The sequence below is a fragment of the Chiloscyllium plagiosum genome, chromosome 10, assembly GCF_004010195.1.
Source record: "Chiloscyllium plagiosum isolate BGI_BamShark_2017 chromosome 10, ASM401019v2, whole genome shotgun sequence".
NCBI lineage: Eukaryota > Metazoa > Chordata > Chondrichthyes > Orectolobiformes > Hemiscylliidae > Chiloscyllium > Chiloscyllium plagiosum.
The window spans coordinates 16,732,574-16,750,452 of record NC_057719.1 but is presented as its reverse complement, the minus strand read 5'-3'; the positions used below and the strand labels follow the sequence as shown (position 1 = coordinate 16,750,452).

The window sequence follows — 17,879 nt, the reverse complement described above, 5'->3', positions numbered from 1 at the left end:
TAGGCCAGAGTGGGGGTGGGGACGGAGAGGTCAGGAAGAAGATTGCAGGTTAGGAAGGTGGTGCTGAGTTCGAGGGTTGGGACTGAGCCAACTCTGTTCAGGCTAACATGTGCAGGGTGTTTACATGGGAGATCTTAGGAAGTCTGAAGTGCATGTGAAACCTCATATCAAGAAAACAACTTTACCAAAGTCAAAGAATAAACTGAACCTTTTTTTTGAAAAAAAAGTGGGACAGTTCACACACAAAAAAACTTTTGTTGTAGGTTGTAAGTTAAGTCAGTGGCAAACATAAGACAAATTAGATTTTAATATGAACTGGTAATGCTGGGTACTAGCGTCAGGAAAGACTCCTTCAAGATACATGTGATTGGTAGCTGGGATGGTCCTTTTGGGTACAGCACCAGAAGTAAAGAAATGCTTGACTGGACAAGGTGTAGCTGGGATGGAATGTTTGCAATGAAAGGATGAGTTAGCACACCCTTATGGATACATTATCTTTAGATGTTTCAAAAAGGAAGACACATCACTGCACAACAAATTGGTATGTTTTATTTTGTCTGAAAGTCATCTAACAGCTCTTATGAGACATATTTCCTTTTATTGTTTAACTAAACTCTCGGAGACTAAAATTGTTATTTTTTAAAAAAGTACACTTTGGGGTGGGGGAATAAATGGTGTGTTCTATTGAGGTTACAAATCCATGCCAGGCCCATTGAGCTTTCAATATGTATAGAAAGAGCAGTCAAAAACAGCAGCGTTCATTATAGTTTACAGAGTCAGCACACGCACACATACACAGCAGATAAAATAACAGCAGGAATTTCCTCATCACAAGTTCCACAACAAACCTTCAGTTGCAATTGTGCTCAAGTACAGTAGTTAACATGGTCGCTTCACAATCTTATCAAAATATCCATCTTTTATATTCACAGTTCATCTACTCTTATTCTGCATTTTTCTAGTTTTCCTTTATACATGTACCTATCTACTGATAATTCCCTCAGAAAACAAAGTTCTTAATTTTAAAAAAAATATCTACCTCCTGTTTCACTCCTTGCCCTGAAACACTTATGCTACCCCCAATGCAGCTTCTTCAAGAGGCGTGGTTGAGTTAGAAGTGATCGGTTGCAGGATTCCCCTCCATCACACAATTTTGCTCCGATGGTATAACCAGATTATTTGGAAGCGTGTATTCTCAGTCTTTGCAAACCTTTTAAAAATCTTTGTTACTCAGGAAGAAAAATAATGTTTCATGTTCAGCCAGTGCTTTCTTTTTGCAGCCTCTACTAATGCATAACCATCTGAACCCTCTGCCCCATTATGATCTGTGTGGCCTATTCATGAAGCAAGGAAAAAATCTGGGAATGGGAAAAGAAAGATTTCCCCCTGACTTTACAGACAACTAACAGAATCTGCAACACATCATCAAAATGTATAACCAGATTAAACTTCTCAGAAATTGAACTCATCAATACATAAAGCAATGTAGTATCGGAAGATTAAACAAAAAATACAGAGCCAATTATTTAACCAAAAGCGATTTGTCTTGAAATCAGATTGTTGTCCTTTTCTGTATAGTTCTCATCAGAAGCGACCTTTCACACACAGCTTAACAACATAGACAGTCCAGTCTGCAGAATTTCACGATTGATTAACTGCACCATATACCTGCATTTATTCAAATACAGACAATTGCTACAAGCCTACTAATATTGCACATAGGGAGTAAAGTTTACAACGGTAATTTTCTTCACTTGCTACCTCTGTTTTTCCATGTCCTGGTATAAAACACAATTAATGTTCGGTTCAGTTTTTATTCCAGGCTCAATGTGAAACTAAACGTTCAGAATCTGCAGGTAACATGCATATGTGTAAATAAAAATTCAACACCCTAACAGATTTCTTTTACAGATAAGTGTGCTAAAATAATATGAAATAATGTAGAAAAGTGAATTTTGAGACATTTGTCTCTACCCAGATGAGTAAAGAGGTTTCAATTTCCCAATGGCTTTGAGACACATAGAGGGGTGTGGGAATAGGTTGTGTATGTCGTGATAATGACACAGATAAATATCAAAGATACCTGATTGCTTTGGGAGTTTGAGGTATATTTCCCAGAATTTTTTAAAAAAGTGGCAATTGGTTCTATTTCTCTCCCCGGATTTTTGCTCCCTACAAGCTCGCAATATAGACGAGGATCGTCAGATCAAACAGATTGGGTGAGTAACAGAGGCTGTCGCTCCTTGCCTCCTCTTGTCCTATGTTTATATGCAAGGAGCTTCTCTGCAGGATATGATATTTACCAATTCAGAATGTCCTCTCACAACAGCCAACAGAGTCTCACTTCTATCAGGTCACCTTTGCTAAAGGTTATTGACATCTTCAGCATTGGGAAGGTTGCTGAACTTGTAAGGAGTTGATATAATTAGGTGCTTGCTGGATTTGAGCCAGGATTTCTAACCACAACAAACAGAAGAACCTTCCAATAGGAAATGCTTTAGGCATCTTAACCATTCTGACTTATACAAATATGTGTGTTTCTTATTGGTCATTTGCTAATTTTCAGATTTCCACTACAACATGGTTTGGCATTGAGATATTTTCTGAACAATCTTGTTTGAGATGATATTCCACATCTCCAGACCAGGTGGAACCTGAACCCAGGCCATTTGTTCCAGAGGTACAGACACAATCACTGTGGTGCAACAGCCCTATGAAAGTCAATAGGCCTTGAATAGCAAAAGAATACCTGTGAACTAGTAACTAACACTGTCAAATGTGAAGAGAATGAGCAATGAGATTTAACTCCTGTGGAGATACTAATGCCTTCTGATGTGCTCTACAAACAAAGAGTCAGGATAAGAGCTGGCTCAACCTCACTAAAAGTTAGTGACCAGAGAGTTGGGTAAAAAAATGTCATCAAAACAAGCTGCATTTTTGTTTTGCAAAATTCTCTCTCCTCTGCTCCTGAAGACACAGACACGTGAGAGGTTCTACTCCCCCAGGAACTGGTTGCTCTAAGCTGCCATTCTTCAATCTTAAAAATCACACAACACCAGGTTATAGTCCAACAGTTCTAATTGGTCGGACTAGCTTTCGGAGTGCCGCTCCTTCATCAGTGGTTGTCAACCACCTGATGAGGGAGCAGCGCACCGAAAGCTAGTGCTTCCAATTAAACCTGTCCAACACCGGCATCTCCAAATCATTCTTCAATCTGTGAAACTATGTTGTGGGTTATTTAAACTCAGCAAGACCTTGTGGTCTGCGATTTCCAACAGAAGTCACTGGTCCATGATTGGGAATAGGAATTCCACATCTCAACAACCCCAGGGTGAACCGGTCATGTCCCTATCGAGACAGAGATCAAACGAACAGGAAAAGGCCAAATCGGCTCTCAATTAGTTCATGGTTGATCCATTTTAAGAACGGATGAATATTCCTAACCCAACAATCAAACATCAGTCAATCTTGCTCTTGAAGGTTCCATAATCTTTTGTGAGAGAGAATTTCAGAGATGAAACCTGGAAAGTTTTGATCTGTGCAGGTTAATGATATAACAATGAGCACCTTTGCTCTGCAGGTCATCCGGGAACTGCTGTTAAGTACTTCTTTAAAGCACTTACAATTCAAAGATTTATTACAGACGTCGTTGCACAGAAATAATATCCACAGGCTGCAGATTCTCACAATAGCAAAACCATTTCCATTAGACACCTATTAGGCAACCTACTGAGGGAAATGATTAATAACAACTTGAGTAAGGATAACTCATTTTTATCATTTCTTGTAAATGGTGAAAGAAAACCCAATCAAAATGATTTATTGACGAACCACAGAAAGTGGGAATTGGAATTATAAAGGGGCTGTAGAGATCAACAGTCGCAGTTAATTAACCAGGAACCTTTCAAATATATTTTCAAATAAATCATCCTCAATCTAAACACCCTACTGTGCCAGGTACAAAGATTAATGCTCAGATTCACTGATGGAACAAGTTCCAGTATGATGCTTATTGATCCTAACACCATCAGAGCAACTAGACTCCTCATACAGTTTGCCCACACTATGATGCAGATTCAGTCTCAAGTCATAGAATAACAAGATGATCTATTTTCTCTGAAACTAGACTTACACTGAAAAAGCTGGGTTTAAGGTGTCCATTAGACTTATCTTTAATTAGTTTTGACAATAGTTTTAGTGTGACGGCTACAGTATTGTGCAATCAAAGGATTCAGAAATGGGAACATTACCCGAAACAATCCACACAACGCATGCCCAGATACATGACAAAAAGGTACCTTAAACTTTAAAAACACCCTAACAGTCCTGCACTCAAAATCGCTATTTTCAAGCAATAGGTCGCCATATTAGCAAATTACCAACTGTCCAAATTTATGACAACCTCAGAAGGAATTTGGAAATCTGATTTGGAGATCAACTCCACATTTGCCCAATTATTTCAAATGAGGACTCCTCCATTTTAAAAAAAATCAATTTAGCTTCTCCTCACTGTATTATATGTAAACCACAATAAAACGTTGCCTGTACGAACTTAAGTATCACTTTCTCCTTTTGGTAATAAAGTGCCAATAACAACAGGTGAACCAGTTTGTGGAACTAACTAACTGAACTAAAGGAGGGGGATTAATCACCCAGGCCCTGTCAGTTAATTACCAGATTGTTGCTTATATTCTACCAGTTTAATGTACTTAAGCTCCAATTGTTTTCAAAGACACTTGCCCCATGCTCACCAGTTGTAATTAACAAACTGATCAATTAAAAAGAAACTCGGGGAACCAAATTATCAGAGTTCTGATTGAGTATCTCCACTTAATATTCAAATGTTTTTCTTTTTCAGATGCTGATGAGTCTGCTATGGCTTCCTGGTTTTATTTAAGAGTCACCATGTACGAAAGCAAGCATTTTTAAACTTGTCCCAACACTAGGGCAATGGAGAAGCATCACAATAAATTCTTTTGGACTTTTTAAGAGCTATTATTCTTCTAGTTTTACTAACATTCATCCTTCAGCCATAAAAATAAAGTCGGCAGAAATGAATTTAGTCAAAACAGTGACTGGAAAATAAAGAACTGTAGATACTAGAAATTTGAAACAAAAACAAAAGCAGAATCAATATTTCAGGTCTAGTGACCCTACTTCACAGCTAGTTCTCGAGAAGGGTCACTGGACCGGAAACATTAACTCTGCTTTCTCTGCACAAATGCTATCAGACCTACTGAGTTTCCCCAGCAGTTTCTGTTTGCAAAATGACATTGATTTTAAGCAAAATTAGTACATTTAAAGGAAATAAAAACCAAAAGAACTGCGGATGCTGTAAATCAGAGACAAAAACAGAAACTGCTGGGAAAGCTCAGCAGGTCTGGCAGCATTTGTGCAGAGAAATCATAATTAACATTTCAGGTCAAGTGATCCTCCCTCAAAAAAGGGGGCATGCTGGGTCGGTGGTTAGCACTGCTGCTTCACAGTGCCAGGGATCTGGGTTCAATTCCAGACTCAGGCATCCGCTTGTGTGGAATTCTCCCCATGTCTGCATGGGTTGCCTCCAGGCAAGGTGGATTGGCCATGGGAAATTTGGGCGACATGCTCGTCAGAGGGTCAGTGCGGACTTGATTGGGCCAAACGACCTGCTTCCACACTATGATCCCATGAACTCTGATTTTTCTCCACAGATGCTGCCAGACCTGCTGGGCTTTTCCAGCAATTTCTGTTTTTGACTCTACATTGAAAGGAGGTTGTTTTAAAATTAAAATATGCTAAGCAGCCATACTGCAAGTCTTGATGCTGTTCGTTACTTATTTCTGGACAGGGTCAATTTGGTTAAAAAGTGATCTGTGTCTCAAAGAAGAATCAATCCACATCAATAAACCATGAAACATTGTCTGCAGTATGTCACCAGTGAAAACGAAATCAATTGAAGGGAGGGTGAAGTCAGGAAGAAGTTTTTAGAATTCACCTATTAGACCAAGGGGACTATATTATTTTTTGACCAATTTCTTTCGGTAGTGACAGCATGATAGCTGAATGTGATGCTGCTTTAACGAAGAATCTTGGCAAATGGTCAAACTTATTTTAAACCTACTTCAACAATCAAATTACAAGAATCAATGAGTGGTATTGAATCTTTACTTCCTCTGGGATTAATTTCAACAATATTTTTTTAAAAAGATATATATATATATATATATATATATACACACACACACATGAATATACTAAATTTATACTGCAATCATAGTAAAAATTTATACTGTTAGAAAACAATTAAGTTGGGTATTACCCATATTCCAGTGTATAGCACATTACATTACAAAATTCTGAGGTAAAGGGAAAATGCTCATGAGTTTAAAGAATGCTATGGATGGTACAGTTACAAGGCAGTTAGCATGCTCAAATAATATACAACTGCCTTTGGAATTAGATTTTCAGAATTCTGGTCTGATCAGTAATCAGATTCTAATTAAAATGTTACAGTTCCCTGCTTTGATGACTGGAAGCTCTTTCCAGAAGAGGACATTACCTCGAACTGGCCCAGTGACAAAATATTGCCAAGCCACCTCAGCCCTGATGCCTTTAAAAGCTCCAAATGCTCCACCAGTTTGTGAATCTTAGATTATATTAAGCACCTTAGTCTAGTTCTGTCAAAAGTTTTAATCCAGTCTATTGTCAGCACAAAAGGCTCACCAAGGAACAATAGCAGGTTCACAGCAAAATAAGGGAAACCTTAACCTGAGAAAAATATCCCACCTCCTCATAGCAGTTGTTTATCACATGCTAACAATAATTCCCTCAATGTCTATGTCAATCAATAACCAACAGGTCACACCTACAGACTTGTTTTATATGGTCAAGTGTCACACCAGATGGTACAATTACACTCAAAACACTGAAGGTCAACCATATTCCTCCTTCCAGTAAAGATCCAATTTGAGCATTATGTGAACAGCACTACACAAACTTCAGATTCCAACTGCTGTTTTGCTAGTGGGGAGTAGCTATTTATGAAAAACTCAAGATAAAATCCAGCAAACCTTGCCTGCATAACTAATGCTTAATTTCTGACAATTTGTTTTAGATTCTCATCTCAGAAGTGCCAGAATCAGATTACACTGGAGATGTATCAGTTAACAGGGAAGCAAGTTCAAACTAGTAAAATAAACACAATCCCAACTGAACATCACTTGGGAATGGCAGTCAAGTGACGATAAAGTCAAATCAGGTGCAGGCAGAAACAAGTTCAATCTGTTGTCTTTTGCCTGCATTGAAGACTGACATTAATAGTCTGCATTAAAACAAATTAAAGCAATTGTTTGCAGAGGGTTTAGGTTGAAAGTGGTTCAGTAACTTGTAGATTAGTCATTTTTTATTCAGCAATGTAAGAAACAGATTTGAGAAAGGGGCATCTTTTTATACATTATGAGATAGAGTGCATGCCAAGTCTGAGAATTAAGATTAACAGTGAACAGCCCATGTCAGATTTGAATGCCAACTGTGGCTCAAACAATCCACGTTTCATGCTGTATAAATTAATGTTGCTTTTTACAAGTCTGTTTCTCGCATTCTAGTTCTGATGAGTGCAAGACAAAATATTTCAACTTTATGTCTTCTCTTAAGCAATGTTTAATGTCTAAAAATTCACAAGTTTAACAAATCTTCATTTATGTTATGGAATCGAACTTTCTTAGTTTGCTGATAGGCTATCTTTCATGTGCATTCTTGATTCAGTTGGAAATAGCATTCCTGAATACCTGCATCACACAATTGAGGTTCAGTTAAAAACCAGTGCTGAACTCATACACCTCTTAGGTGAGTCAGTTGGACACAGAGTAATCGGTACTGTGTCATTCCCGAGCCCACAGCTTGCAATAATACTACGTGACATTGAGTAATTTGCCCTCTGTTACCATTTTAATCCCAAGTCACCTTCTGTGGAAAGAAACAATTTCCATCTGATCACTGAACTGGGCTTCAAAAAATAAAGTAGCAAAAATTTCGGGCAAACATTTCAGTGAAACAGCATGAGTGATTTTGGATGATAAAACTTATTTTACAGAGCAAAATATTGTGCTACACACATTTACTTCAAAATTGCTAGTGATGGATGAATGTTACTGCATAAGTTTCAGGTGTATTTTATGCTCCGAACAGTACACAATTTGTGACAATGTGCATCATAATAGAGGCATAGGAAACAATCATGGTGCTAAACTGCAACTACAATTTACAGTGGAGGCTGAAAGAAATAATTTCCTCAAAGTTTTCAATACAGAGCAAAAGCTGACGAGAGAAATCCTAGTCATTGAAAAGAATACTGTCCCTTTAAGAAAATGGTTTCTCCTTAATAGGCTACACTCTTTAAACATTGAAAATTCCATCATTTGAATACTTCCGGATATTCTGTTCTGTTGGCTTCAGACTGCACTGGTCAATGACAGAAAGCTGGTTACAGACTCATTCAGTGAAAGTGGCACGCATATGTACTGAGAACCAGGTATTCCTGCACATGGAAATATGACCCCTTTCACATTGCTAGTACGAGGATTTGTTTATTTTCTCCCAGAAATATTGTCCACCCCATATTAAGGAAACTACATTAAAAATGTTTGAGTTTGCTAATAATAGCGTCATATCAATCTGATATGGATAGGACAGTCACAGAGGTGGGGGTGGAGGTAAAGTTATCTGACATTATTCAGTGACCAAAGTACTTCAATTAATCTCTCTACACAGGCTCATGTAACTGTAGCATACTGTGTAGCACAGCTCACCAGACTGGCAATTACAGTCAGCTGTACATAAGAAGTAATTTACATTTGCTTTGTGGTCAGTACATAGTGAACTCTCCATCACTATAGGCACACGTCAGCATCCTTCTTCACATGTACATGGTAGGTAGGGCCATGTTGAGCAAATGGCCAGGCTTACACTTCTCAGAAGTTCTATTCTTTCCACTTATGTCTTGGTGCAATGAGGACGTCTCTCCCTCTCTCTCTCTATCCTTGTTGCAAGTCTGCAAAGTCCAGGTGCTGCAGGCAATAGCACTACAACGGTCCCTTGAACTGATTACCCGAGAGGTGTTGCCTGATGGAAGGATTCGAACCAGCTGCATCTCCAAGCTTCCGCCAGACCACCTGAAAGGTAGACAATTCAAATTCACAATTCAAAACTATTTGGAAATCAACTCACTTGTCCAAAATTTTTCACAGTTTGTCTTTCTATCCTTTGAACACACCATTATTGGAAGGAACTTAGGAAGTGGAGTAGGCCATTCATTCCCATGAGCCTGTTCTGTCGGTCAGTTTGTTTATGACCATTGTAAATAGTTTCTTCTTCGTATAGTATTTCTGATATAGAAATTAAGGTTAATTGAAATGCCTTAAACGACACTTTCAAAACTCATGAACTCCTTTGTCAGTATCCATAGCAAAAACTCTATCCGACAGAAAGACAAGGATAGATAGGAACACCACCACCTACAAGTTTCCTTCCAAGACAAATATCTTCATGACTTGGAACTATATTACCAGGAATTCCCTTCCTAACAGTACTGTGGGTGTGCCTACATCTCAAGAACCGCAGCAGATCATGAAACAGCTCAACACTACTTTCTCAAGAGCCATTGGGGATCGGGGATAAATCATGGCATATCCAGAGTTGCTCATGTCCCATGAACAAATTCTTAAAACATGACACGTTTTTAAAATTCTTTCTCCTCATTCTGAAGTATTCCCTACTTGCCGAACCAGATTTCCAGTGGATACAGCTCCCTGTGGTATCTCACCAAGTAATAGTCTGGATGCAGTGTGATGCCAGGTTATCCAAAAATATGGACAATCACTGCTAAATGTGATCCTATCCTCAATTATGATTCCAGTGTAACTGATGGGTACCAATCATGTAAGAGGATACTGGTCAAAATTACAGTGCCCAGGGATGCTAAAGCCAATTGCTGTGATTTTGCCTCTATCCCATCTGAAGTCACCTGCTCCTGTAGTAACCAGGTTGAGCTACAGATCACAACAGCGACCATGTAATGTTCTGAAGTCAGTGCTTTTGACCTGAAACATTAATTCAATTCCTCACTACAGATCCTGCCCACATTGTTGAGTGTTCCCCGCATTTTCTGATTTAAAACGGATCATGTGAATCATACTGTCAGTTTTTTAAAACGTCAAAACCTTGTGTTGAGTATGGACTTTAATAACAAGCTGTGTTTCAATGCAGAATAAACATAAGGGGGTAGAGTGTGGCTTTGTGTGAAAGCGCAAGTCTGGCCATTCTGAATTAGCAGCTTGTTTCACAACTTTCCCAATTCACCCTACATCAGCAAAAATAAAGATCAGGAGATGTTAACCAGCTGCTAATTCATTATAAATTAACTTAACGCTACTGCAGAAAGCCGAACTCTTACCTAAAGCTTTGTTTCTTTTATTTCCTCAATGTAACTTCCTTGTGTATATCCCCATTGCACTGAAAACAGGATTTGTTATTTGATATTGTGTTGCTATGGTATCAGATCACATTGCTAAGACAACAGAATCCTTACATTACACATCTCCCGAACAATGGCCTTCTCCTTCTCACTCAAGTCATCATGTTCGCAGTCTTCTGGCAACTGTCTATCCAGGTTGTCATGAACTTCCAGGACCTGGAAATGCAAAACGTACATCAAGTTAACAATGAAGAAACTTTAAATCACATATATTCCAGAAATCAACTCTTTCCAGTTACATGGAAATATTAACTGTATCAGGTTAGGATTTTCATACCCGGAACACAAAAACCTAGCTTTCTATTTATTCCCATGGAGAATTCAGTTGGTTCAGGCAGCACACATTGAAGAAATAAGTGAAATAGGACATGCCTTGGTTCAATGCCTCACACTACCATGTGTTGACTGATTTATCAGGCATGAAGAGGAAACTCACATTTGAACATTTGAGGTGACTGCAATGACCTCCAATAGCAGTCTGCTGGTATTCATTCACCAAGATCCCCCATATGGCCACTCAATCAGAAATAACTTGGGAGCACTGGCATGGAGGGTTAGTAGGAGGGTTAGTACCTCAGCATGAGCCATGCCTTGGGGAAAGGATGGAGATGAAGATTTAAATAACTTTGAAAAAGAAATGACATTTTAAACTTGAATGTAGCACCAAAAAATATTAATAGGGTGGAACAGTGGTTTGGGTAGTAAATTCATAAGAGGATTATGATACTGCTTGCCTGATATACAGCTCAATCCACACTGTGCTCTGCTGAGGTCAATGGAATGGAATAAAGGACAATATTCATGAGGCGAAACACACATCAGGAGCTGAAATAGGTCATTTAGCCCCTCCAGCCTTTCTTCCAATCAATTAGATCATAGTTGATCATTATTTCAAGTCGTGCTTTTGTTCTGTAATCTTTAACACATTTGTCTAACAAAATTGAAACAACTTCAGTTTCCAATTTTCCTCCAGATTCCCGGGTCAACAGCATTTCTATTTTGCGTGGTGAGCAGAGAAAAAGGTGAGAGAGAGAGTTCCAGGTTTTCACTGGCCGTTTCACAGAGACATATTTGCAATGAAAGACCTTCCTTCTCACAACTAACTTGAGCTCCAATATTCATAGCAATGAAGATTTTGAATGCATTTTTGTTTTAAAACAATGTCGTACCTGTGAAGGCTTTGGCAATAAAGACACTGGTTTCTAGTTTTTGTGGAATGGGATCTAGGGAGCACTGGCTAATTTATTAACCCCTTGAAAGGAAATGAAGCAACAGTTTGTGGTCTCTTCTAAGCTCCATTTTCTGAATTGCTGCTTCAGAGATGCAGCATTGTGACCAGCAAAGGGGCTATTGAATGGGAATTATGAAGGAAGGGGAGCAGTTTGCTGAAACTGTGCCTGAATCCCTGCCATTCACCTCAAATCTCTGTGTAAATGAACATAGTGACCCTGACCTATAAAGATCCAGCTGTAGAGGAAGGAAATAGCATCAAAACATTGCGTTAAAAAAGTCCAAGAATCCTATAAGGATTAATGATTTGGAGGTGCTGGGGTGTAGAAAGTTAAAAATCACAATACTAGGTTATAGTCCAACAGGTTTAATTGGAAGCACACTAGCTTTCGGAGCGTCGCTCCTTCATCAGGTGGTAGTGGAGGGCTCAACCCTCCACTACCACCTGATGAAGGAGCGACGCTCCAAAAGCTAGTGTGCTTCCAATTAAACCTGTTGGACTATAACCTGGTGTTGTGTGATTTTTAACTCTATAAAGATTAAAACATAATAAAAATAGAATGAAATTTGTTCGTTCATCATATCATAGTGGCCCCTTTAAATCCTATGCGAGGAATTTCCTCTTCAGTCTGTGGGAATCCATGAGATTGAGGAGGAGAAGGGGAGGCAACAGAATATTAAGGATCTCACAAAAGTTATCACTTTCCCACACAATGGAGGCAACAACACGTGAGCAGCAGGTGCACGATTAATGCAAGCGGGAAGGCATCCGTCAGTCAAAGGTTTGTGATGACCTGTATTTATGTTCTTGGTGAGCAATAGGTTTAAGAACACGAGGGAGTAAGTGTGCACAAAACACCTATTGATCGGGTGTGGCTCTTCTTTCAACTAATCCAGAGAATAACAGAGGCCTCTTTTTAAATCAGCTATCTCTCCCAGCTGGAGTTAAGAATGAGAAGAATGAGCCAGGTAAGGACTCATGGGATAGGAGAAAGTGAGACAGAGAGAGAGAGGCACTAGGCACCACAGTGAAAAATGACAACACTGTGAACAAAACAAGAATAAATTTTGAGGAACAAAGATGCCATTTCTTTGCATTATTTCAAGGATTATTTAGCCTTAGGTGATTGGAATGGGACTGGCTGGGTAGTCACTGATTATCTTTATTAATCAGATTAAGGATCACAAGGTTTAGTTTCTGCAGACCTCAAATCTCTTTCTAGATATGAGGAACAAAGGCTTTTTGGTCCCCCGGTTCACAGAGACTGAGTAAAATAAAGCTGCCTCAGTATTGTTTTAGTCGTTACTTCCATTAATTGTTAAGTCTGCACCTTTGTGGAGGACCAGTTTGCTTTCAATGTGCTTATAGAGGGGAAGACAAGGCTACAGCGCTTTACCTTCATTGCATGCACTACAGCTTCTGGCTTTTGGGCAGTGGGGCTGAATCCAGGTGGTACCACGGGAACATTGGGGTCCCCAGTCATCAGCCACGGAGGACCCTGTTTAAAAAACACAAAAGCTGTGAATACATTGTGTACATCAGCAGTGGGGAGAGGGGACAAGGTAAAAGGGAAAACAGAGACAAAAGGAGACGGAGAGCATAGAGTTAGTGAAATGGAAAAACAGGAGGAGAGAGAATGGAATGGAAGAAAATGAGATGCAGAATAGGAAAGTGAGAAGAAAGGGCAAATTGTGCCTGGTACTGAAAGTGAGAAAGGTGAAAACAAATGCAGCTCAGTGAGGTTTGGACTTTACAGCAATACCTTTATCACTTGCTTATAGGTACTATCAAAATGCAATAATTTGCAAATAAGATCCTGTGGTGAAAAAAATAATTTGCAGAGCAAGATGTGATGTGATCATCTAATTTATTGTATTGCTTCTAGAAACTGATCTTCTTAAAGGAGATGGTGCAACTTAAACCTTTATAAATACTCTGACGTCCCTTGTACTAAAGCTGAAAGGAATGAGGAACAGACAGCTGCAATGCTTGTTGTGTTGGAATGTTTGTAGGATTTAATGTGTGGACAAGCTGACAACAAAACTACCACACACTTGGAATAAAATCTCTTTTCCGGCATCCATTCATCAATACCAATTGAACCCTCCATGTGGAACAATGAAACTATTTACTGACTCCACCATAAACTTTCCCAACAAACCCAGTCTTACTACACCTGCCTGCAGGCATCACTTATTTTAAATTTAATGGAGGTGTCATTTCCAGCAAAGTAGGACAGAATAAACTTCCAAATAGATTAAAACAGCTATAAGGAATTAAGTCCATATCTTCTTATCTTCCCTCGGGCCAAGTGAGTAGCTTCAAGCCTCAGATTTTAAGAGTGATTTAAACAAATGTCAGGAGTTCAGATAGTCTAAACAGTCTTGAAGCTATAGCTGGAATTACGCACCACAGCAGAATTATTTATTAAAGGACTCCATTCAGGACATTAGTCGGAATATAGTGAGAAATACACTGTGAGATTTTAACGCATTAAAAATCCACCCACTTGCAGTTAAAAATCAGCCCTGTATAGAAGGTACACCACCAAAATAGGCCTTAACCATTAAGTTCACTGTGTTGCCATTTACCCTGCATCTTAGGACCTGTGCTTAGAAATGAGGTTTCTACATGTTGCTCTCTGGACCATTGTTACCTTACAAACTGAGCTACATATACATATAAGTGCTCATTGTCTGTCCCAATTAACTCTTACCTCTCTCATTTGGCAGACGTAAACTGTGTATTTAGGAAGTGGGTTTCTCTGTCCTGCTGCAATGGCATTTTTTCCTTCTTTGAGCACCTCACTATCTTCCCAATCCCCTTAAAATCCACATTTCCTTCCATCTTCCAATTCAGATCCCAAATTCCTTCAAGATATTCTGATTTTTATAATCCCCATCTCAATTTGTCCTTGTCCTTCTGAAACATCTCCCACTATACCAGCTCTCCTACCCATATTCACCACTCCTTCAAACTTGCCATATCATTTGGCCTATTCGATCCAATGGTCTCAACCAATGACAAGACCATCTTCAACCTTTTGCTTGTATCTTTAGCCACTCACATCCTGCTCGTCAAAAGAAACCCATTTCCAATTGCAAATCTTTCTTATCTGTCTCTGGAAACAACTCTCTCCTAAAATACATACAAGAACAACTTGCATTTATATAGCACCTTTAAAATGCTTAAGTGCACTAATGTGCTTCAAGTGGATATAATCAGATGAAATTTGATATTAATACATTTAAAGACAGGTGTCCAAAAGCTTGGTGGAAAATCTGTGTTTTAAAGAGCATCATAAAGGAGGAGAGGGAAGTAAAGAGGAGGAGAGGTTTAAGAAGGGAATTTCAGGGCTGAGGTACAAGATAGCTAAAGGTATGGCTGAAGTTGGTAGAGTAACTAAAATTCAAAGAGGCTAGAATCAAAGATACAACTGCAATTTCAAACTGCCAACGGATTCACCTTTGTATTTCCATCCACTTAAATACTTCTACGGCTGTTGATCTGTGCCATAACCTTGCTCCCTGCAAACCCTTTGCTCTCTCTACATTCTCGAGATTCCTTTGGCATACAAACAAGGGAACATAGGAACCAAAGTAGGCCACTTAGCCCAGTGAGCAGCTATGGCAGCGCCCCTATCTCTACATCCTTGACTTTGGCCTTCCTGGCATATACTGGTTTAGCCATTCACCACCAGTGTATTAAACAATGTTGGGCTGCACTCTCCACAATCAATGGTACCCACCGCTCCAAGGTTTGATCAAATATCTGATTCCTTTCCTCTACTAAATAAAAACTTGTATTTATATATTGCACTTCATAACATCAGAACACCCCAAAGCACTTGTACAGCTAATATACTATTTCATTACGAAGGCACTGTTCAAGTGTAGGAAACATGACATCTCATTTCTGCATGTCAAGTTCCCACAAACTACAATGTGTTTGAAATTAAGAATTCTTGCTTTTATTTCAGGGATGTTAATTCAGATATAAATTTTGGCACTCAGAACTATGTATTTTATTAATTCACAGAATGTGGGCACCATTGGCTCTGCCAGCATTTATTGCCCAACGGGCAATTATGAGTCAACCACATTACTATGGGTCTGGAGACATATGTAGGTCAGATCAGGTAAGAGTGGCAGTTTCCTTTCCTAAAGGACATCAGTGAATCAGATGGATTTTTCACACCAATCAACAATGGTTTCATGGCCATCATTAGATTCTTAATTCCAGAGTTTCATTAAATTCAAGTTTGACTGTGGTGTGATTTGAACCCAGATCTCCACAACAATACCTGGGTGCCTGGATTACTGGTCAGTAATAATATCTCTAGACCATCACTTCCCTGTGTAGTTCAACATAAGTTCTCATATGCACACTAATGACATCAAGTTTCATCTTACCACCACCTCTAAACTGCCCTGCTGTGCGTTGAAAATAAAGCATATATTGAAGATTTTTGACTCATTATCTTAAAGCGATTGCTTAGTGTAGTTATTAGCACACTCAGTATTTTCAGAAAGTGTTGTCCAATTGTAAAATCATAACTAATTGTAGTCATTTTGTTCTGGGTTTTTTATGCTGTTTGAATATGGTTTGTATTCTGCTGGCATAGGCTTGCCAGATGAGGTATAAATTCATACACAATGATCCATTCCCTGCAGGCAAAAGGAATATGTTCAACACTTGCACCAGTTTTGAGTTATCCAGGATCTTGGCTCACTAGTGATTGCCATGGAAGAAGTAACAGGCAATTTCTCAGTCAGTCACAGACGATTTGCTAACCATTCAGCTTCCATTTCCCCTGCAGTTAGAATTGCTTGAAATTCAGCATTCTTGCATTTGCCCTGATGAGTAAAAAATGGAAAGCTTTGCAGGATGTCTTTCTTTCGGCAATTATCTTACGATATTCTTGTGATGCCAAGTGGATAGTTTTTCAACATTTGAGACACTATTATCACAGATGCTGTTGCTTTAACAATGTTCACCGAATAAGTCAAAGCAAGAATTTTAGTTTCCTGAGATCTGTAGTAAAAAATACGCTAAATCTAAAAGGGGCAGCAAAGGGGGTGTGGCAATTCGTAAAATGTGTTGGCGGATCACTTTGTCAGACCAGTGAACTGAGAAGAGTGGAACAAGACAACCTCTGATCTACACTGTTACAATTTTTTCAAATTAATGAGTGGTTTAAATTTAGCCTGTGGTTTTCAGGATGTTAAAGCTGGAAACTGTACAAGATAATAATAAGTGGCAGTCTTGGTTCAGTTGTAGAGCTCTTGCCTGTCAGTCATAAGGTTGAAAGTTATAAGATCCCCTGCAAGATTTGAACGTATGACCTTGCGTAACATTTTGCTGCAATACTGAAACAGCATTGCACTGTCAGGGTGCTGTCTTTTAGATGATGTGTTAAGCTAAAACTGTCTATCTTCTCGGTTGGATGTAGATGACCCCGTGGTACTACTCAAAGCAGAGAAGGGAGTTCACCTCGACTCCTGACCAAAATTTCTCTGTCAATCCATAGAACCCAAAGCAGATTAACTGTTTGTTTCACAGGCTCTTCCTCTCATCCCTTCCCTTCCCTCCAGCAAAGACAGTAGGGTTCCTATTGTACTCGGCAAAAGTGAAGACTGCAGATGCTGGAAACCAGAATTTAGAAAAGCACAGCAGGTTAGGCAGCATCCGAGAAGCAGGAAAATCGATGTTTCAGGCAAAAGCCCATCATCAGGAATTGAGGCAGGCAGTCTCCAGGGGGAGAGATAGATAAATGGCGCGGGGGAGGGGGGGGGAGTGGCTGGGAGAAGGTAGCAAAGAGTACAATAGGTGAATGGGAGTGGGGATGGAGGTGATAGGTCAGAGGGGAGGGTTCAGGAGATTGGTGGGAAGGGAGATTGCCAGGTAGGACAGGTCATGAGGACAGTGCTGAGCTGAAAGGTTGGAACTGAGGTAAGGTGTGGGGAAGGGAAATTAGGAAACTGGTGACGTCCACATTGATGCCCTGGGGTTCAAGTGTTCCGAGGTGGAAGATGAGGCATTCTTCCTCCAGGCGAAAGTGAGGTCTGCAGATGCTGGAGATCAAAGTTGAAACTTTATTGCTGGAACAGCACAGCAGGTCAGGCAGCATCCAGGGAA

At 39.4% G+C, this 17,879-nt stretch overlaps 1 protein-coding gene and 1 long non-coding RNA gene across 3 annotated transcripts in view; one reads left to right on the top strand and one right to left on the bottom strand.

Annotated features, from left to right (window-relative positions):
- The first annotated feature begins 6,712 nt into the window (after positions 1-6,712).
- The window catches only part of LOC122553408, a 15,031-nt gene continuing 3,864 nt past the window's right edge, over positions 6,713-17,879 (top strand). The window contains exons 1-3 of the long non-coding RNA XR_006312700.1: positions 6,713-6,837; positions 8,343-8,348; positions 11,063-11,067. This is a non-coding gene — a long non-coding RNA (uncharacterized LOC122553408). The remainder of the gene's footprint in view (positions 6,838-8,342; positions 8,349-11,062; positions 11,068-17,879) is intronic.
- The window catches only part of ccdc85ca (coiled-coil domain containing 85C, a), a 252,960-nt gene continuing 241,924 nt past the window's right edge, over positions 6,844-17,879 (bottom strand). The window contains exons 4-6 of one of the 2 annotated variants that reach the window (XM_043697133.1): positions 13,138-13,239; positions 10,565-10,666; positions 6,844-9,149 (exon numbers count right to left, since the gene is read on the bottom strand). In XM_043697133.1, coding sequence (XP_043553068.1) covers positions 9,060-9,149; positions 10,565-10,666; positions 13,138-13,239 — 294 coding nt within the window. In that variant the 3' untranslated portion in view covers positions 6,844-9,059. The remainder of the gene's footprint in view (positions 9,150-10,564; positions 10,667-13,137; positions 13,240-17,879) is intronic. The other variant, XM_043697135.1, reaches the window with a different exon arrangement.